Source organism: Phacochoerus africanus, chromosome 9, assembly GCF_016906955.1.
Source record: "Phacochoerus africanus isolate WHEZ1 chromosome 9, ROS_Pafr_v1, whole genome shotgun sequence".
NCBI lineage: Eukaryota > Metazoa > Chordata > Mammalia > Artiodactyla > Suidae > Phacochoerus > Phacochoerus africanus.
Window position 1 is genome coordinate 126,474,314 of NC_062552.1, and position 22,058 is coordinate 126,496,371.

Sequence of the window (22,058 nt, forward strand, 5' to 3'; positions counted from 1 at the left end):
AATAAATGATACTAAATGTTAAATTCTAGTAAGACATTTCTCCATTGTTTTTGTACTTCTCAATTTCTGCGTACTATTCCTGAGACATTTTCTGTTCATAAATGTCTTTTAGGTCAGTCTTTAAAGAACTCTGTAATATTGTGTTTCTATAATTGTGTTGAAAACAGCAGGAATTTTAAAAATATTAGTCTTCTTGGTTTTACAAAGTCATTTTTAGCTTTGATTTGGTTATGTGCAGGTAATCTTGCTGGGTCTTATTTTGTTAAATCTGAGTCTGTCGTTAAGAAGCAGGTCATGGCTCATGTTTTTAAAGTTGTGTTTACCTACTCAGAAATACTAGACTTTATTAAGATATGCCAGGATACCAAGTGTAACCTATCTAAAGTTATTAGCATTCTTTTTGAATCTTGGAGTAGAGTGCTCACAGGAAGAGGGAGTATAGAGTAATGGTTAGGAACACAGGGAGCAAGACTTCATGGGCTCAGCTCTGGGCTCCGGCCTAGCCCAGCTGTGGGACAGACAAGACACCTCCCTGGATCGTAGTTTCCCTGTTTGTAAAGTAGGAACAAAAACAGTATCTCCAGGGCTGTAGTGAGAATTGAATAATACATGAGGGCGGGACCTTAAGAGAGCTGAGTATAGTCCCTGGGCACATGGTCAGGACCTAGTTGTATTTACCGTGTGTCCTGTTGAGTATTAGTGGGGTTGTACTGGCCACACCCACGGCATGTGGCAGTTCCCAGGCCAAATGAATCCACGCCACAGCAGCAACCTGAGCCACTGCAGTGACAACGCTGGATCCTTAACTTGCTGCACCACCAGGGAACTCCCTGAATATTAGGTTTTTGTTTGCTTGGTTTTAGTGGAGTGGGTGATGTTTTTTGGTTTTAATTTTACCCTCACAGAAAATAAATAAAGCTTAAGAATTGAATGGTAGGGAGCTCCCACTGTGGTGCAGTGGGAATGGCTGCATATTGGGAGCTGCTGAGACATAGGTTTGATGCCCGGCCCAGTGGGTTAGGGATCTGGTGTGGCCACAGCTGTGGCTCAGGCCACAGCTATGACCTTCGTTTGCTGGCCTAGGAGCTCCATATGCCGTGGGGTGGCCAAAAATGTGTGTATGTATGTATACACATACATACACATACATATATACATATAGAATGGTAGGTCTCTCTTGAAGGACTTAATTGTAGTAGAGTACTTCTGATAATCACTAATATTTTCACATTTAGCATATGTTGGTAACTGTGTTAGTTCATTGTATTAGTTTGCTCAAGCTGCTATAATAAAATACAGTAGGTGGCCATGGGTGGCTTTAACAACATTTATTTCACACCATTCAAGAGGCTGGGAGCCGTCCAGGATCAAGGCACCAGCATGGTCAGGTTCTGGTGAGCGCTCTCTTTGTGGCGTGTGGAGGGCTGCCATCTCACTGTGTCTTCACAGCAAAGGGGGGAGTGGGTGTTTGATCCTATGTGCCTGCTCTTGGATGTCTCTTCTTATAATGGCACTAATCCCACCATCATGACCTACCCTGATGACCTCATCTAAACCTGCTTAATTCCTGAATGTCCCATCTCCAGATAGCACATTGTCAGACAACTTCACGAGGTAAGTTCTGTCATTTGGGAAAGAAAGGCCAAGGAGACAAAGTAACCTGCCCAAATTCCCCTTGCTAATAAGTGATAGATTACTTGGGCAGTCATTTTTATGATGGGTGTAGTTAGCACTGATTCTGGCATTAATTAACTCTAAATGAAAACATGTTCCCCACAGCTCAGATAATAGACCACTTGCAGTAAGCAGTGTCCTAGGTGTGTTGGCTAAATAGGAATTCCTTGTCATTAGATACTGGAGCATGTGCTTCCCATGTGCTTTTTACACCGTAGGCGTTTCACACTAGCTCGTCTGACAGATGTCTTTTCATTTTCATGCTCTCGTAGGGAGTAATACCATCTTGATTTTCCAGTGAGGAGATAGACTCTGAGAAGGCCATGTAGTCAAGCTTTCTAGTTAGTACAGAATGGAGCAAAGATGTAAATCTTAATCCGACTCCAGAGTACATGCTCTTTCTACTTCGTTGTGGCACCTTACTGTAATTAGTTAAATTTCCCTAATTGAGATGGGGATCCACCTGAGGCCTTTCTTTGTAGTAGCTAGGAAGACGCCAGGAAATAGTTTCAAGTCTGAGGGACTATTTCAAGCACTTAAAGAGAAGTAGGTCTTTATACCTCACCTCCCCTTGCAAACTTCCGTTAAGTCACATTTTTATGCAAGTTTTTATTCACGTTTTCATGTAACACTCACTTATGATTAAATACCTGTTGTAAGCCAGGCACTGTTCTAAGCATTGTGGGTACGACATTGAAATAAAATGGAGTTCCTGTTTTTCTGGAATTGACATCATAGTGGAGGAGCAGCAGTAAACACATAATGTCATGTCAGTGCCATTAAGAAGAATACAGTTAGAAGTATTAGTATTAGCTATATTTTCTTACTTTTTGTGTTCTTAATGCCCTGGCATCTGAGGCCTTGCTAACCTGGGAGAGACTACTCCTCAGGGCTGGCTGATTTCTGGAAACTGAACTGCTGCCCTGTGAGTGCACTGTTCGGGTGCAGACCAGCCAACGCCAAGCCCCTACTCTGAACCATCTCCTCTTTCTGGCTCTTCAGCGCCAGGAAGCAGTAGTTCTCTGTCCTCAGCATTCCAGAGGTGGGGGTCTACCAGACATCTAGAAACCATTGTTACACCCCAGAGCCTGCTGAAATTCTTTTTTTTTTTTTGTCTTTTGTCTTTGTTGTTGTTGTTGTTGTTGTTGCTATTTCTTGGGCCGCTCCCGTGGCATATGGAGGTTCCCAGGCTAGGGGTCGAATCGGAGCTGTAGCCACCGGCCTACGCCAGAGCCACAGCAACGTGGGATCCGAGCCGCGTCTGCAACCTACATCACAGCTCACGGCAACGCCGGATCGTTAACCCACTGCGCAAGGGCAGGGACCGAACCCGCAACCTCATGGTTCCTAGTCGGATTCGTTAACCACTGCGCCACGACGGGAACTCCTGAAATTCTTTAAATAAACCAGGACTCGGCCTGCCTATCCTGCCTGCACTTGCATTTCCTGTGGAAACCAGGGGAACTCTTTCCCATGCTTTCAAACCCTTGCTCCTTGTGCTTTCTTGACCCACCCTGGTGCTCTCATGCAGCCCTGCATGGCACTGTGTGCCCCCTTCTCTTGGGAACCGTAGGTCTTTTTAGTGGCAGTCTTCTGATATCTTGGCTCACCATACCTGAGTAATAATAAAATGTACATTTTAAAACGCAAGGTGTAAGGAGATAGTATTGCAAGGAATATGTGCATTTCCTAGCTCAGGAACTTCCATGTACCACGGGTGCAGCCCTGAAAAGAAAAAATAATAATAATCTTCTTGTTGGCAAAAACTTGTCACCGTACTGTGACACTATCAATTTAAACAGTAAATTGGACCCATTTAATTAAAAACAAGAAATGTGTAACATGTAATGAAATAAATGATTTTTCAAAATGTGTTTATGATAGCTAGTCAGCCAGCTTTTTTTTTTTTTTGTCTTTTTTGGTCTTTCTAGGGCCACACCTGTGGCATATGGAGGTTCCCAGGCTAGGGGTCTAATCAGAGCTGTAGCCGCCGGCCTACGCCACAGCCACAGCCACAGCCCATGCTAGATCTGAGCCTCGTCTGCAACCTACACCACAGCTCACGGCAGTGCTGGATCCTTAATCCACTGAGCAAGGCCAGTGATTGAACCCGAAACTTCATGGTTCCTAGTCGGATTTGTTAACCACTGAGTCACATTGGGAACTCCTAGTTAGCCAACTTTAAACAAAAATAGGGATGGCAGCACACTCTTTCCTGTGTCCTTTGTCTTTTTGTTTGTTTGTTTGTTCACACTCGTGGCAAATGGACGTTCCCAAGCCAGGGACTGAATCTAAGCCACAGCTATGACCTCCGCCACAGGTACCACCATGCCAGACCCTTAACCTGCTATGCCATGTGCAGGAACTCCCGTCCTATGTCATTGTATAGTGGACTATTCTCATTATTAGACAGATTTCTTTTTCTTTTATGGTTTCACTACCATCTGTCTTCTAGAAACTTCTGCAACACTGTTCTCTATTCTGTCATATTGGAGGTATGGAAGCTAAATCTACCAATCCTGCAGCTGTCTGGGGTCTTGTTCCCTTCTCCAGAATAAATACTCAATCTCCTGGGCCAGATGCAGGACTCATCTTCAACACAGGCCTAGTTTATTCCATGTCTGTAATTGATTTTTCTCTTAACTGAATTTATTTGATTTTTATTTTCTTTTTTTAATGGCCATGCCTACAGCATGTAGAAGTCCCTAGGGCCAGGGATTGAATCTGAGCCGCAGCTACAACAATGCTGGATCCTTTAACCCAGTGCCTCTGGCAGGAGATCAAACCCATGCCTCCACAGCAACTCAGACCACTGCAGTTGGATTCCCAACCCACTGCCCGACCTCAGGAACTCCTGAATTTGATTCTTGCTAAAGACTGTTTAATTGGTTTCCTGCCGTAATTCCAGTGTGTGGGGGGGGGTATTTTTGAAAAAAGAATCTTTTGTGCTATCACTTCTACTTTGGTTCTGAATAAATTGGATAAAGAAGTCTTCTTCATTCAGTTAAAATATCCAACAAGGCCCCTCAAGGGGGAATCCCATCCTTTGGTTAATCCTCCTGACCCAGTAAAGCATTTTTTCAGTAAGATTCAAGCATCATTCTCCCCCCCCCCCCCCCCCCCCCCCCCCCCGCCGCCCCTGACACCTTTTTTTTTTTTAAGTATGGTTGATTTACACTGTGCCATTTTCTGCAGTACAACATAGTGACCCAGTCATACATGTATGTTCTTATATTCCATCATGGTCTATCCAAGACATTGGATATACTCCCTGTGCTACGCAGTAGGACCCCATTGCTTATCCATTCTAAATGTAATAGTTTGCACCAAACTCCTAGTCCTTCCTCCCTCCCCCTTGGCAACCACAAATCTGTTCTGTATGTCTGTGAGTCTGTTTTGTAGACAGGTTCATTTGTGCTATATTTTAGATTCCACATAAGTGATGCCATATGGTATTTGTCTTCCTCTTTCTGACTGACCTCACTTGGTATGAGAATCTCTAGTTGCATCCATGTTGCTGCAGATAGCATTGTTTTGTTCTTTTTTATGGCTGAGTAGTATTCCAACGTATATACTGCATCTTAACCCATTCCTGTCGATGGACATTTAGGTTGCCTCTTTTTCTTAGCTGCTGTGAACATAGACTGCATGTCTCTTTTTGAATTAAAATATTGTGTCAGTTTCTGGTGTAGTATCTTTTTGAATTATAGTTTTGTCTGGATATATCCCAGGAGTGGGATTGCTGGGTCATACGGTAGTTCTTTTTTTTTTTTTTTTTGGTCTTTTTGTTATTTCTTGGGCCGCTCCTGCAGCATATGGAGGTTCCCAGGCTAGGGGTCGAATCGGAGCTGTAGCCACCAGCCTACGCCAGAGCCACAGCAATACAGGATCTGAGCCGTGTCTGCAACCTACACCACAGCTCACAGTAACACTGGATCCTTAACCCACTGAGCAAGGCCAGGGATTGAACCTGCAGCCTCATGGTTCCTAGTTGGATTCATTAACCACTGAGCCACAATGGGAACTCCTCTTATGCTCTTTTTATATCAGGTTGTTTGTTTGATGTTGGGTTGTATGAGCTGTTTATTAGATACTAATTTTCCGCATCAGTCATATCATTTGCAAATGTTTTCTCCCATTCATTAGGTTGTCTTTTCGTTTTCTGGATGGTTTCTTTCCTGTGCAAAAACTTTAAAGTTTTATTAGGTCCCATTTGTTTATTTTTGCTTTTATTTCCTTTAGGAGATGGATCCAAAAAATATTGCTGTGGTTAATGTCAATGAGTGTTATAGCTCTATTTTTCTCCAGAAGTTTTATAGTATCCAGTCTTACATTTAGGTCTTTAATCCATTTTTATTTTATTTTTGTATTTGGTGTTAGAGAATGTTCTAATGTCATTCTTCTACGTGTAGCAGTCCAGTTTCCTCAGCCCCACTTATTGAAGAGACTGTCTTTTTTCTGCTGTGTACTTTTTTTTTTTTTTGGCTGTGCCTACAGCATGTAGAAATTTGCAGACCAGGGATCAAACCCAAGCCACAGCAATGACCAAAGCTGCTGCAGTGATGCTGGATCCTTAACCCACTGCACCGCAAGGGAAACTCCTCTAATGTACGTTCTTGCCGCCTTTGTTGTACATTAATTGGCCATAGGTGTGTGGGTTTATTTCTTTGCTATCTTTTTTTTTTTTTGTCTCTTTAGCTGTAACCGCCAGCCTATGCCAGAGCCACAACACCCGAGGCACATGGAGGTTCCTAGGCTAGGGGTTGAACCAGAGCTGAAGCCACCAGCCTACGCTACTGCCACAGCAACGCCAGGTCTGAGCCATGTCTGCAGCCTACATCACAGCTCACAGCAACACCAGATCCTTAACCCACTGAGTGAGGCCAGGGATTGAACCCGTGTCTTTCTTCATGGATGCTAGTCAGATTCGTTTCTGTTGAGCCACAAGGGGAACTCCTGGGCACTCTTATCTTGTTCCATTTTTCTGTGAGTCTATTTTGCTGGGTTTTGTTTTTGTTTTGTTTTGGGTTTTGTTGTTGTTGCTGTTGTTGTTGTTGTTTGCCTTTTCTAGGGCCGCCCCCACTATTTTGCTGTTTTTATGACTACAGCTGTATAGGGGATGTGATTCCTCCACAACTGTTCTTCCTCAAGATTGTTTTGGCTATTTGGGATTTTTTGTGTTTCCCTATAAATTTTAAAATTATTTGTTCTAATTCTTTGAAAAATGCCATTGGGGAGTTCCCGTCATGGCTTAAGTGGAAACAAATCTGACTTGCATCCATGAGGACCTGGGTTCGATCCCTGGCCTTGCTTTGTGGGTTAAGTGGATCCAGCATTGCTGTGAGCTGTGGTATAGGTCACAGACATGGCTCAGATCCCATATGGCTGTGGCTGTGGCAGAGGCGCAGCTACAAGTCCTATTTGACCCTGGCCTGGGAACCTCCATAAAAACGACAAAAAAAAAGAAAAATGCCATTGGTATTTCGTATAGGGATTGCATTGAATCTGTAGATTGCCTTGGGCAGTCTGGACATTTTTAGCAACATTGATTCTTCAGAGCACTCCATCCAAAAGCAGCAGAATACATATTCTTTTCAAGTGCACATGGAACAGTCTCCAGGATAGGTCACATGGAAGGCCACAAAACAATCCTTGACAAATTTAAGAAAATTCAAATCCTGGAGTTCCCATCATGGCTCAGTGGTTAACGAATCCGACTAGGAACCATGGGGTTGCGGGTTTGATCCCTGGCCTCGCTCAGTGGGTTAAGGATCCGGCGTTGCTGTGAGCTGTGGTGTAGGTTGCAGACGCGGCTCGGATCCCGCGTTGCTGTGGCTCTGGCGTAGGCTGGTGGCTACAGCTCTGATTGGACCCCTAGCCTGGTTACCTCCATATGCCGCAGGAATGGCCCAAGAAAATGGCAAAAAGACAAAGAAAAAATTTTTTTTCAAATCCTATCATGTGTCTTTTCTGACCACAGCACTATGAGACTAGGAATCAGCTACAAGAAAAAACTGCAAAAAACACAAACACATGGAGGCTAAATAATATGCTACTAAACAACTCTTGGATCACTGAAGGCATCAAAGAGAAAATCAAAAAATACTTGAATCCTGACTATTATTTACAGTCCAGCATCTGCATTCAGATTTGAGTAATGGATCTGGTAAACTAATACAAACAGGATACAGCAAATGAAATCTAAGACATTTTTCTTTCTTTTTTTTGGTGGTGGTGGGGCTCACTTGTAAGTTCCTGGTTCAGGGATTGAACCTGGTCTGCTGCAGTGACAATGCCAGATCATTAGCCCACTGCATCACAAGAGAACTCCATCAAACCCTTCTTCACTGTACATATTTAAAATATTGAGAATAAAAATATATGTATAAGGAGTTCCTATTGTAGTTCAGTGGTAACCAACCCAACCAGTATACATGAGAATGCAGGTGCAAACCCTGGCCTCGCTCAGTGGCTTAAGAATCCAGCATTACCATGAGCGGTAGTGTAGGTCACAGATGCAACTCAGATCTGATGTTGCTGTGGCTGTGGTGTAGGTGGGAAGCTGCAGCTCCAATTCGACCTCAAGCCTGGGAATTTCCATATGCCGCAGGTGCGGCACTAAAAAGACAAGGGAAAAAAAGTATATTGTTAGATTTCAAAAATGGTAAGAGAAGTGGGAGAAAATACAGCTTTAGTGTTGCTATACTGCTTTTAAGGTAGAATTTTTAATTTATTGCCAGACTTGTTTTGGCAGAAAAGTAGTTTATGAATTGAGAATATTAGAATTTTCCTTTTTTCTTTTTTGCCTGCCCCACGGCATATGGATGTCCCAGGCCAGGGATCAGATCCAGGCCACAGCTGCGACCTATGGTGCAACTGCAGCAATGCTGGATCTCCCGTTTTGGGCTAGGGATTGAACCTGCGCCGTGCGTCTGTAGAGACACTGCCACAGCAGGAACTCCAGAGTTTAGTTCTAATTATACCAACGATTCCTTATGTTATTTTAGAGAAGTCACTGAAAAGCCAAGGTTTTGTTTTTTGTTTTTTGGCCTTTGTCTTTTTTTAGGGCCGCACCTGCAGCGTATGGAGGTTCCCTGGCTAGGGGTCTAATCGGAGCTCTTGCTGCTGGCCTACACCACAGCCACAGCAATGCCAGATCCAAGCCATGTCTGCGACCTACACCACAGCTCATGGCAACCCTGGATCCTTAACCCGTTGAGCGAGGCCAGGGATGGAACCCACAGCCTCATGGTTCCTAGTCAGATGGATCCTTAACCTATTGAGTGAGGCCAGGGATTGAACCCACACCTCATGGTTCCTAGCTGCGCCACAAAGGAAACTCCAAGAACAAGTTACATGAATTAAACTTAAAGCCTAGCATGGATCCATTTTACAGAAAAATGGACAGAAACTAGACCTTTGGGAGAGAATCATAATAACGGCAACAACAGCAAGAATCCCACCACATGTCACTTACTGTGTGCCAGGCATGTTCCAAGATCTCTACACATCAGGTTTCTTTATCCCTGGAGGTCATGTCGCCTAGACTCAGTCAGTGAGTGAGTGCTGGGGCTAGGTGGGGCCAGGTAGAATGCTCCAGGGTTCAAATTCTTAATGACTCTACGTTATCTGCTTCATTCGTTGCCTTTTTTCATGGCAACCCTGTAACATAGCTGTTCTTATTTATGTTTTACAGATGAGCTGATTGAAGCTGTCTAGGATTTTGTAGTTTGTTCAGTCATCCAGCAAGATAGCAGCTGAACTAGCATTAGAACTTAAAGCCTTAACTTCAGATAGCCTTTTAATTACATGTCTCCTTGGAAGGAGTCAGGCCCAGCACCTTCCTTTGTGGAAGGGTAGCAAACATACCTTTCACCTTGCATGTGGTTAAATACCCCGTAGCATCTGTTCTTTATTTTGTAAGTATCAAATTTATTTTAATACTAAACTAATATTTTCTCGTATTTCCCTGATTCCAGGAATCTTGACCACCACCAGAACATTAGGTTTTGAGGGGTAGGATAATTTGTCTTTGAAATATTTGATCATAGAAGTGTACATTGTTCCACTTTTACCTAAATTTTTTTTTGTCTTTTTTTTTGTTGTTGTTGTTGTTGCTGTTTCTTGGGCCGCTCCCGAGGCATATGGAGGTTCCCAGGCTAGGGGTCTAATCAGAGCTGTAGCCGCCGGCCTACGCCAGAGCCACAGCAACTCGGGATCCGAGCCGCGTCTGCAACCTACACCACAGCTCACGGCAACGCCAGATCGTTAACCCACTGAGCAAGGGCAGGGACCGAACCCGCAACCTCATGGTTCCTAGTCGGATTCGTTAACCACTGCGCCACGACGGGAACTCCCGGAACCTAAAATTTTTAAAAACTGCTTAATTTTATTAATCAGCTAAATCTAAGCAGTTATTTAAATTTCAATTTTTATTAAATGCCTCATGTACAGAAAGAATGCAACTTGTTTGCTGTATAAATATATATAGGAAATTTGATTCAAAAAGTGGCGCAGTGGTTAACGAATCCAACTAGGAACCATGAGGTTGCAGGTTCGGTCCCTGCCCTTGCTCAGTCGGTTAAGGATCCGGCGTTGCTGTGAGCTGTGGTGTAGGTTGCAGATGTGGCTCGGATCCCGCGTTGCTGTGGCTCTGGCGTAGGCCGGTGGCTACAGCTCCGATTCAACCCCTAGCCTGGGAACCTCCATATGCCGAGGTAGTGGCCCAAGAAATGGCAAAAAGACAAAAAAAAAAAAAGTGGATCATCCCTGGCATTGCCATGAGCTGTGGTGTAGGTCGCAGATGTGGCTCAGATCCCACGTTGCCATGGCTGTGGCATAGGCCAGTGGCTGCCCCTTGCCTGGAAACCTCCATGTGTCGAGGGTACGGCCCTAAAAAGACCAAAAAAAAAAAAAAAAAGTTGTTCATCAGTAGTCTTTACATCAGTCGCATTGTAGTTTTCTGCACCCTGACCTCCCTTGTTCCTACCAAGGTGACCACTGTTTTCTCAATTGTCCCTCATCAGTATAGTGTAAAGGTTTTAAACACTACATAAATGGAATTGTATCAGTGGAATCCTTCTCCTACTTGCCTTCTTTTGCCCAAATTATATTCCATGTTGATATATTTAGATGTAATTCATTTTCACTACTGTGCTCATTTTTGTGATTATGTAGTACCCCATTATATGACTCTTTCATGATTTATTTATCCGTTATCTGGTTCGCAGACATTTGGATTGCTTATAGCTGTTGGTACCACAGACACTGCTGTGCATTGTCCTGTGTGTGTCCTGGTGTGGTCGTGTGAGAGTTTCTGAAGGATATATATCCAGTAGCAGACTTACTCTTCACAGGGCAGGTACATCCTTGTGTGTTAGGGAAGCCACTTGTTTCTCAGGCAGTTGTGCTAACTTATATTCCTACCAGGAGAGTATAAAGCTCAGTTCATGTCACCTCCTCATCAGAATTTGATTTTGCCTGATTTTTTTAATTCTTGCCTATCTGGTGGATACAAAAATATTTCATTGTGGTTTTCTTTTTATATTTCTGTGATTACTGATGATTATCACATCTTTTCATATTTTTATTGGCTTTTATTTCTTCTTTGAAGTGCCTCTTCAGATCTTTTGTTCAGTTTCAGTGGATTTTTTTCTTAATCATTTGTAGATCATATATTCTGGATGCTGATATATGTGGCAGATAACTTCTGTTTGATGGTATATCTTTTCATTCTCTTGCTGTTCTTTTTTGATGAATAGCAGAGATTCTTAATTTTAACACATCCTAATTTATCAGGTTTTTTTATTAATATGATTTGTACCTTTTCTGTCTTCTTTAAGGAATTCTTCAGTGCCTGGGCCATGAAGATATTTTTTCTATTGTCTTAAAGTTTTATAATCCTTAATCTGCCTGGATTAAGCAACAAGATTAAGTTGTGTGGAGTTCCCATCCTGGCACAGTGGAAACAAATCTGACTAGGAACCATGAGGTTTCAGGTTCAACCCCTGCCCTCACTCTGTGGGTTAAGGATCCAGCATTGCTGTGAGCTGTGGTGCAGGTGGCAGACTCAGCTCAGATCTGGCATTGCTGTGGCTCCAATTAGACCCCTAGCCTGGGAACCTCCATATGCCATGGGTGCGACTCTAAAAAAAGACAAGACCAAAAAAAAAAAAAGATTAAGTTGTGTGCATTGTCAAGTAGGAATCCAATTTCATGTTTTTTCTTATGTGTTGCAACTTAAAGCCTGACTTCTCCTTTCCCCACTGACTTGCAGTACGGAGTTTTCACGTATGCACGCTTTGTTCTTCAGAGGTGGTTATTCTGTTCCTTTCACAATTGCCATTTTATATAAAGGCAGTTATTTTAAATTTATTTTCATATTTTAAATTGTTTAATCTTTTTAAAATTTTTATTGAAGTGTAGTTGGTTTACTGTGCTGTGTTACTAAATTTTTATTTTTTAATAGTAGAATGACAAATGATAAATAGAACCCCAAAATACATGACAGGTAGAATCTGAGCTAAATTAATAGAAACACAAGAGTAACAATGGAGACTTGCCTCTCTCAGGCCAGGCATGATATATTTTAAAGAGAAAAAACGTTGTAGATCTTAATAAAAGCACTCCACTAACCCATATTACAAATTTGTGCATTTTTTCAAGTATCTCATTCTTAGGATACATCATAGCTATGTGCCAGGAAATTATTGTGATAACTCTTCAAATCTATGATGACTATAAAATAAATGATTTCTTCAGGGTTGGGCAGCACATAACTTGCACAACTGTAAGCAGTGGTCCTGTTAATATGATTAATAAGCCTGACTAAGAGGTCTTTCCAGGCTGCATTTTCTGATTGAACAGTAAAAATAGGAACCAATAAAAATAGAAACAAAAAGTACAAACATGCGGAACTTAAAACACACAGGGGAGTTCTCTTGTAGTCCTGTAGCTTAAGGAACCAGCGTTGCTGCTTCAACGCCATTGCTTCCTGGCCTGGAAACTTCCACATGCTGCAGATGTGGCCCTCCCTCTAAAGAGAGAGACAAGGGGGAAGTAGGGCACAAAGGGCTGTAACAGAATATCATCCACATCGCTGTAAGCTGGAAGGAAACGGATCAAGGCCTTTAAATTCTGAGAGAACTGTATATTCCCATGTAACAGAATGAAACTGCACCCCTGTCTTAGAGATACCACCCACAAAAATGACCTACAAATGGATTAAGACTGTAAATGGAAGACCTGAAACCATAAAGCACCTGGAAGAAAACAGGGAAGAAGCTCCTTGACTTTGTTCTTAGCAAGGATTTTTTTTTTTTTTTGGTTGTGACACGAAAAGTCCAAGCAACAAAACCATAAATCAAGTGGGATTGCAGGAGTTCTCTAGTGACCTAGCAGTTAGGCATTCCACGTTGTCACTGCTGTGGCTCAGGTTTGATTCCTAGCCTAGGAACTTCCACCCCACACGTATGGTGGGAAGAAAAAAAAAGTGAGACTACAAATAACCTTGGCAGAGCAAAAGAAATAGTCAACAGAATGAAAAGGCAGCCTACAAAATGGAAGAAAGTATTTGCAAACGTTTGATTAATATCAGAATTCCCATCATGGCTCCTTGGTTAACAAACCCTACTAGGAACCATGAGGTTTTGGGTTCAATCTCTGGCCTTGCTCTGTGGGTTAAGGATCAGGAATTGCCCTGAGCTGTGGTGTAGGTCACAGACGTGGCTCGGATCCCACATTGCTGTGGCTTGTGGTATAGGCCAGCAGCTATAGCTCCTATTAGACCCATGGCCTGGGAACCTCCATATGCCTCAGGTGTGGCCCTGAAAAAGACAAAATAATAATAATAATAATAATATCCAAAATATATAAGGAACTCCTACAACCCAGTAGCAAAACCATAAAAAATTAAAAGGAGTTCCCAACATGGCTCAGGGGTGACAAACCCGACTAGTATCCATGAGTACACAGGTTCGATTCCCTGGCCTCAGTGGGTTAAGGATCCAGCATGGCTGTGAGCTGTGGTCTGGGTACTGGACGCAGCTCGGATCCTGTGTGGCTGTGGCTCCAATTTGACCCCTAGCCTGGAAACTTCCGTATGCTACGGGTGCGGCCCTAAGAAGACCAAAAAAAAAAAATCCAATTGAAAAATGGACAAAGAATCTGAATAGACATTTTTCCAAAGAAGACATTCAAATAGCCAAGTACAGGAGTTCCAGTCATGGCTTAGCAGTTAACAAACCCTACTAGTATCCATGAGGATGAGGGTTCGATCCCTGGCCTCGCTCAGTGGCTTAAGGATCCGGCATTGCTTTGGCTGTGGTGTAGGCTGGCAGCTACAGCTCCAATTTGACCCCTATCCTGGGAACCTCCATATGCCGAGGGTGCGGCCCTAAAAAGCAAAAAAAGCAAAACCAAAAAGGAATACAACGGTAAGGAGACTGGCTCAAGCCCCACTTCTTGATAGTTAGTACTTTCTTGGAAGCATTTATCAAATGAACGAGTTCCTGTTGTGTGCCAGGCTTGGAGTCAAGGATTAACAGTAGTAAAGGGAGACAGAGCGCTCCCTGTGGATGAGGAGGTAACACGAAACTGGTAAACAAAAATGTATCATTGCAGTTTGAAAGACATTCTCGGAAAAAGGTGAATAGATTGCTGTCATGTAAAACATTGAGGTCAGGTTGTTAGAGAATCTGCCTGAGACTTGAAGGACGAAAGGAGAAAAGACTGAGGAAGGAAGGAGCTTATATGTTGTCATATCTGAGAGGAATCGGGAGCCACAGCTGAGGTTGGAAGGGTGGGCAGAGGCTGCCATTGGCCATGGTCAGAGTTTCATTCTAAGTGCCTGCACCGTGTTGGTATAATAACCAATCTGGTGCTCCTCTAATTTAGCAGTTGTGGAATAACTGGGAGATGCAGATTACAGCTGCAAGTCCAGCTATCATGGACTGGAAATTAGGGTTTCTCTGTTAGCTCGACAGAGGGAAATTAAGAAAGAACTCAAGGAAAAAAAAGGGAGTTCCCGTCGTGGCACGGTGGAAACAAATCCATCTAGGAACCATAAGGTTGCAGGTTCAATCCCTGACCTCGCTCAGTGGGTTAAGGGTCTGGTGTTGCCGTGAGCTGTAGTGTAGGTCGAAGACACGGCTCAGATCCTGTATTGCTGTGGCTGTGGCGTAGGCCGGCAGCTATAGCTATTAGACCCCTAGTCTGGGAATCTCCATATGCCACAGGTGCAGCCCTAAAAAGACAAAAAAAAAAAAAAAAACCTCAAGGAGTTCCCGTCATGGCTCAGCAGAATTGAACCCAGCTAGCATCCATGAGGATGTGGGTTCGACCCCAGGCCTCAATAAGTGGATTAAGGATCTGGTGTTGCCATGAGCTGTGGTGTAGGTCGAAGATGCAGCTCGGACCCCAAGTTGCTGTGGCTGTGGCGGAGGCCAGCAGCTACAGCCCCAGTTCTACCCCTAGCCTGGGAACCTCCTTATGCTGCAGGTGCTGCCCTAAAAAAGGCCTGAATAGTTGTCAGGGCGACTGTCTTCTCAGAACAGAAAGTGTTGTAAAGCCCACAACAGCAGTAGGAGGCATTTATGTTGCAGCTAAAAGCTCTCCTGCCTTTAGGGATGATCCAGGATTCTAGACAGGAAGGCTGTTCATCTTGTTTGCATGTTTTGTAGAAGCTCTGAGCTGTTTGTAGGTCGGATACCATGCCCGCATGCCTTTCAGCTGTTAGCTCCTGATTCAGTTCTAGGTTAGACATGGTGGACAAGGACGAGAGCAGTGAGAGTCACCCATTACCTCTTCCCAGAACCAGCTGCTGCTCATCGGCCAAAGCTCCTCCCAGCCTTGCCTCCTGTGGGCTGTCGCATGTCCTGGGAGACTAGTTCTGGCCGATTCCCCACAGAAAGATTAGCAGGACCTCGGAAGATGTTTCCCCTCTCTTTTTCTGCTTTCCACTTGCTTGCCTGAAGGATGGCCTCTAAAATTTCTCTTAGAAAATAAGAGAGGAGTTCCCATCGTGGCGCAGTGGTTAACGAATCTGACTAGGAACCATGAGGTTGCGGGTTCCATCCCTGGCCTTGCTCAGTGGGTTAAGGATCCAGCGTTGCTGTGAGCTGTGGTGTAGGTCGCAGATGAGGCTCGGATCCCCCGCTGGTATGGCTGTGGCATAGGCCAGTGGCTACAGCTCCAATTAGACCCCTAGCCTGGGAACCTCCATGTGCCGCGGAGCGGCCCTAGAAAAGGCAAAAAGACCAAAAAAAAAAAGAACTCTCATATTAGCCCAGGCCGTAATACCGTGACCCTCCTCTGAATTCACATCACATGTTTGTACAGCAGCAATCTAGCATTCCCCTTATTCTGTGTGTCCGCTAGACAGCTTGAAGTGATTTTATTCAAAAGCTTCTCATAGAATTAGTTGGAATTATCAATCTAATGCACTCATGATACAGTTCACTGGGACCATACAAGTTGTAGTTTGTAGAATTAGAATCCCTCGGTAGATACTGAATCAAAGTCTAATCACAAACTCCTACATAAATCTGATCTTATGTGTCCAAGGAAGCAGAATATAATTCAGATTGTGACCGCGCCCTCCTCTGGGATCTCTGCTTGTTCCTAAGATAAAATGGAAGCATTTAGTATTAGGTCACAAAACTACTTCATGATTGCCCCAGACTTCCATGTCTTTAGTAGATGTGGACTACTAAGTATTATCAGTGATCAGTTATCTAAGAGAAAGGGTAGGTTTATATTGCCGCTGTGGAATATACTGTTTAATAACCTGTGTTGGGGGGATTGTGTGTGTTTGTTTTTTAGCTCTTCAGAGAAGTAAGAATAATGAAGATTTTAAATCATCCAAACATAGGTACTTTCTGCTTTCTTAAATTCTTCTGTGTCTAAATGTAAAGAATGTCATGAAGCTGGCCGCACGTGCCAGGAGGGACCGGAGAGCCCTCCAGTCTCCCAGCCCAGGCGCACCTGTATGTAAATTGTTGGTCATTTGTGTAAACTTACTGAAATGTTAAAGACAGGTTAAAAGCTTAGGTAGTAAACGTTAGAATTTAAAGCTTTAATTCAATAGAAACATCTGTAATCAAATTAGAATTTTCTAATTTTAATATATTAGAGAATATTATAATTGTGCTTAATTCTTACATAGAAAAGAGGGAATTGTAGTAAGTCAGAGTCAAGATGTTCAAAGATATAAAACCTTTTGCCCTTGCTATGTATGTTCTTGAGAAAATGCTGGTACATTGAGTCATATTTTAAAAGATGCAGAGGTTTCCCACTGTGGCACAGCAGGATAGGCAGTGTCTCTGCAGCAGAATGCAGGTTCCATCCCTGGCCCAGCACAGCAAGTTAAAGGAACCAGTATTGCCGAGGCTGTTGTGTAGGTCGCAACTGCAGCTTGGATTTGATCCCTGCCCCGAGAACCCCATATGCTGCAGGGTGGCCAAAAGAGATACAGGATACTTGCCATCTAATTGAATTTTGATGTAAATTGTTTCATACAACACAGATGTGCTTTATGTGTCCTCTGTGTGCACAGCTCTGTGCTGCAAACAAGGTGGGTTTAAAGATGAGGAAGGGTCGGAGTTCCCATTGTGGCTCAGTGGTAATGAATCTGACTAGTATCCCTGAGGATGTGGTTTGATTTGATCCCTGGCCTTGCTCAGTGGGTTAAGATTGCAGACCCAGCTCAGATCCTGTGTTGGTGTGGTGTGGGCCAGCAGCCGTAGCTCCGATTTGACCCCTAGCCTGGGAACCTCCGTGTGCCATGGGTGTGGCCCTAAAAAACAAACGAACAAACAAACAAAACAAAAGATGAGGAAGGGTCATGGTTCTGACCTCATCACAATTGTCAGAACAAGATGAAAACTGACCTTCATGTACAGACATCTCAGTGAATATTTGTGATTCTACACGTAGTACAGAGCTTTCAAAATAATGTATACAGCGATATATATAGATATATCGCTTTTTTATGCAGCGATAGCTCTTATGACCTAAAAATATTTCTAGAGTAGAAACATTCTTAAGACAACGAGCTGTATCAGTTTACTATTAAAATCGGTTCTAGGAGTTGGGAGTGTGACGCCTATGATGTCAAGGACGTCTTAGCAAGACTTACTGAGGCACAAGAACGGAGTAAAATGGAGCAACAGGGAGGAGAAACTTATACTCTGTTCCATTTACTCTGAGCTGCCACTGTTTAAAAGACACCATTGTGTTACATACTGCTACTCAGAGAACGCTAACAAGCCACTATCCCCTTGTCAGTGATGTTAGTTAAAATGTGGAAAATTCTGTCTTGGAACCAATGAAATATGAAAAATAATAGGAATGTAATTGTAGAAAGAAAACCTTCATATTTTATTTCAATCCTTTGGGGTTAGCTAGCCAACTCCAGATTTCATGTTCTAACTTCCCACCAAAAAATATCACTGCTGGAGTTCCTGTCGAGGCGCAGCGGAAACGAATCTGACTAGGAACCATGAGGTGGCAGGTTCGATCCCTGGCCTCCTTGAGTGGGTTAAAGATCCCGGGTTGCCATGAGCTGTGGTGTAGGTCACAGACGAGGCTTGGATCCCAAGTTGCTGTGGCAGTGGTGTAGGCGGGTGCCTGTAGCTCCGATTAGACCCCTACACTGGGAACCTCCATATGCCATGGGTGCGACCCTAAAAAGCAAAAACAAAAAAAAAACACTGACTTAAATATATTTATTTTGTTTTTTAAATACTTAAGTTGTACCCTGATTAGAGTTCTCTCTGCTTACTACTAACTGACATACCTGAAAATAGATGTAAATTTTTAAAAACTAAGTTCCTATTGGATTAAAATTGTTTTTCCAGAGGAGCCAATATTTGTATTGGAAGTTTATAAAGGTTTTATTTATATGTTGATGATTTACCAGCATATATCCCTTAAATTTCTTTAAATAATTTTTTGACAACCTGAACATGTATCATCTTAAAAATGCTGTGATAGTTGGAGTCACCAGTTCGACAAACATATTGACAAACATATTTTTTTTTCTTTGCTTTTTAGAGCCACACCAGCAGCATAAGGAAGTTCCCAGGCAAGGGATGGAATCAGAGCTACTGCTGCAGGCCTGTAGCACAGCCACAGCAACTCCAGATGCAAGCAGAGTCTGCGACCTACTCCACAGCTCAGGGCAACTCCAGGTCCCCCACCCACTGAGCGAGGCCAGGGATCGAACCTGCGTCCTCATGGATATTAATCGGATTTTTTTCTGCTGCACCACAATGGGAACTCCATGTGTGAGCCACTCAATACTATCTAATACTCTATATTAAAGTGTATCGGAAAATAACCCGATAAAGTAACCCAATAAAATAATACAAGAGACTAGCATTCTCTCTCCCCCATCCCTTTTTTGCTAAATTAATTGTATGTTTTACTAAAATAGACACAGAAAATAGTGATTTGGTGGCTTTAGAAATTAACTTCAGTTTTATTTTATTTTATTTTGGTCTTTTTAGGGCCGCACCTGTGCATATATGGAGGTTCCCAGGCTAGGGGTTGAATCGGAGCTGTAGCTGCCAGCCTACACCACAGCCACAGCAATGTGGGATCTGAGCCAAGTCTGTGACCCGCACCACAGCTCACAGCAATGCCAGATCCTTAACCCACTGATCGAGACCACGGATCAAACCTGCATCCTCATGGATGCTAGTCAGATTCATTTCCTCTGAGCCATGACGGGAACTCCTTCAGTTTTGTTTTAAAATGTATATATCTGATTGAATTGTAATAGTTTTATGAATTAGCAGTAATAGAAGTATTCTTTCTTTCTTCCTTTTTTTTCCTTTTTCAGCTACACCCATGGCATATGGAAGTTCCTGGGCCAGGGATCAAATTGGAGCCCCAGCTGCGATCTGCACCAAAGCTGCAGCAACACCTGATCCTTAACCCACTGTGCAGGGGCCGTTTAAACCCTTGCCACCAGAGAGACAACACCAGATCCTTCCCCTGCTGCGCCACAGCAGGAACTCCTAGAAATATTATTTCTGTCTGTAACAAGAGACTGCTCTAGCAAAGTCACGTTGACCCACTGGAAATAATTCTTTTTAAAGATACATATTTTTTAATTATTTATAGTATGATCTACTTTGCCATCTCTGGCTTCAGAATAGAAAACTAAAAGAACCTCGTTCTCTAAGAATTGTGATGTTTCCTAAGCAGCAGAAGTCCGAAGTGGAGTTAAATATATCCTTAGAACCATAATGACAAGTGAATGGACCTGCACTTGTAGGAGTAGAATAGATCTAGGCAGTTCTTGCATGTTGAAGGCAAAATAACACTTTTCCTGAGGTACAAAGCTTGAGCCTCTAGGGCAGTAGCTTGGCAGTATAGATGCAGTTCAGAGAGGTGAAATCAGAGCAGATACACTTCACTAGACTGCTGAGTGCATCCTAAAGTTACATAGTTTGAGCACCCAGAAATAATCTTTATTTTTAAGAAATTCCATATTTTTGTAAAATCTTTTCTGTGGTAATATGTAGTAAAATTTCCTAAAAGCATTTTTTAGAGGGCTAGCTGTTAAAATCTTTACCAGGGAAAAGGTTACTTTTGGAGTTTATCTCATGGTGTGTGCATACAGACATTTGTTTCTTTTTCTCCTGTATCTTCTCCCTCCCCCAGTGAAGTTATTCGAAGTCATTGAAACTGACAAAACGCTCTACCTAATCATGGAGTATGCAAGCGGAGGTAAGCAGTTTTCGAATTGTTTTTCTTTCTTCCCTTTTAGAAGAATGAACAGCCACACTGTCCACCTGGATAGTTATTAAACTGTCACCTAATATTCAGCATCATGCTATACAAGGATGAGAATCAGAAAAACTAACTCCTAGCAGTTTTGTGGGTTACTGTTAACCTGTTTCACTATTAGCATCATTAATTGGTAAAACGCAAGTCCTTGGGTTTTGTTTTTGTGGTAAAGTGTATGTCACATGGAATTTACCATTTGAACCGTTTCACATGTGCAGTCCTGTGGCATTGAGTATGTTCCCATTGTCTGCTGTCGCTGCCATCCATCTCCAGAGCTTGCTCGCTTTCCCAAGGGAGACTCTGTCCCTGTAAAGCAGTAACTCCCGCCTCCCTCCTCTCAGCCCTGGCAGCCCCATTCTGCTTTCTGTGTGTGGGGGTGTGACTGCTCCAGATACTTCATATGGGTTGGATCGGACGGGATTTGTCCTTTCACGATTTCCTGGTTCACTCAGCATAATGTCCTCGGGGTTCAACCATGTCACCGCTTGCATCAGAATTTTCTTCCTTGTGAAGGTTGAATAATATTCCTTTGTATAAATAGCACATTTTATTTATTCCAACTGCTTGGATTTTTAAAATATCAGTGCCTTAGCCTCATTGAAATAAATGTGTACTGCGTGTAAGACGGTTTTCTTTATCAAATTTTTATGTCCCTGGTGTCCATCTGTTTCCAAGGCCAGACACGGTGGTCACAGTGTATATGGTTAGGTTTCCTTAAAGACTAAGGACTGGTAATTATTTGCCTATAGATATTTTTACGAAATGAGTGTTATAACATTTTTTACGAAGATTCTCATTTTAGGGTTATGGTTGGGCTATGCTTATAGTCTGGACCACATGTGAAGTTTTCATTGTTTGTGAAAGGTTGAAACTTTCTTGTTTGTCTTTATGTGTCCCCACCTCTAGCATGGTGGCCGGCACATAAGAGATACTCAACAGATAAGAATTGAACTGAATTATGAAATTACAAACTCCTGGGGACAAGACCCTGTTTAACTCTACAGTATAGCTTAAATTGTTCTAATTATAGTCGTTAATTATAGTTGTTAGCATGTTGAGCCAGGATGCAGAACCTGGAGACAGAAGATTGAATCACCCACCGCCTCACTGTAGTGTGTTAACCATTTAATAAGATACTGTAAACCTGTTGTGGGCAAAGCAGGCACACCCCCGACACCACTTTTTCATACTTCTAATTCATTATTAGTTGTGTGTTTTATATTTTAAATGTGCGGTTTGAGAATTTAGTTGGGATTTTCACAATTGAGGACTTGGGAAGAACGGAAGATTAATTGTAGAACAAGAAGTTCTAATGTTCTCTACTCATCTTACAGTTCACGATTTTTTCATTTGCGTGGTTTCTGCAGTGCGCAGGTGCTTTTCTCTCTTACCTTGTCTTTGACTTTCACAATGACTCCGTGATGTGGCCAGGCGGTGAATGAGGGGGGGCTTTTACCCTTGAGGGAATGCAGCCTGGGAAATCTCATTGTGGTCACATTGCCAGTCCTGGAGCCCCGGCCTGCTGACATCATATAGCTTCTGCTGATTGGTCAGTTAGTCATGGCTTTCTGTCCCCGTTTATTTGAGGT

The 22,058-nt window shown here is 42.9% G+C and overlaps 1 protein-coding gene across 12 annotated transcripts in view; it reads left to right on the forward strand.

The window, feature by feature from the left end:
- MARK3 (microtubule affinity regulating kinase 3) overlaps positions 1 to 22,058 on the forward strand; it is a 113,490-nt gene that overhangs the window by 46,410 nt on the left and 45,022 nt on the right. For 11 of the 12 annotated variants that reach the window (XR_007137189.1, XM_047797265.1, XM_047797267.1 and 8 more), the window contains 2 exons: positions 16,495 to 16,543; positions 20,344 to 20,409. Coding sequence is in view for 11 of the 12 variants with exons in the window: in XM_047797265.1 (XP_047653221.1) it covers positions 16,495 to 16,543; positions 20,344 to 20,409 (115 nt within the window). In the remaining variant the exon portion in view is untranslated. The remainder of the gene's footprint in view (positions 1 to 16,494; positions 16,544 to 20,343; positions 20,410 to 22,058) is intronic. The other variant, XM_047797276.1, reaches the window with a different exon arrangement.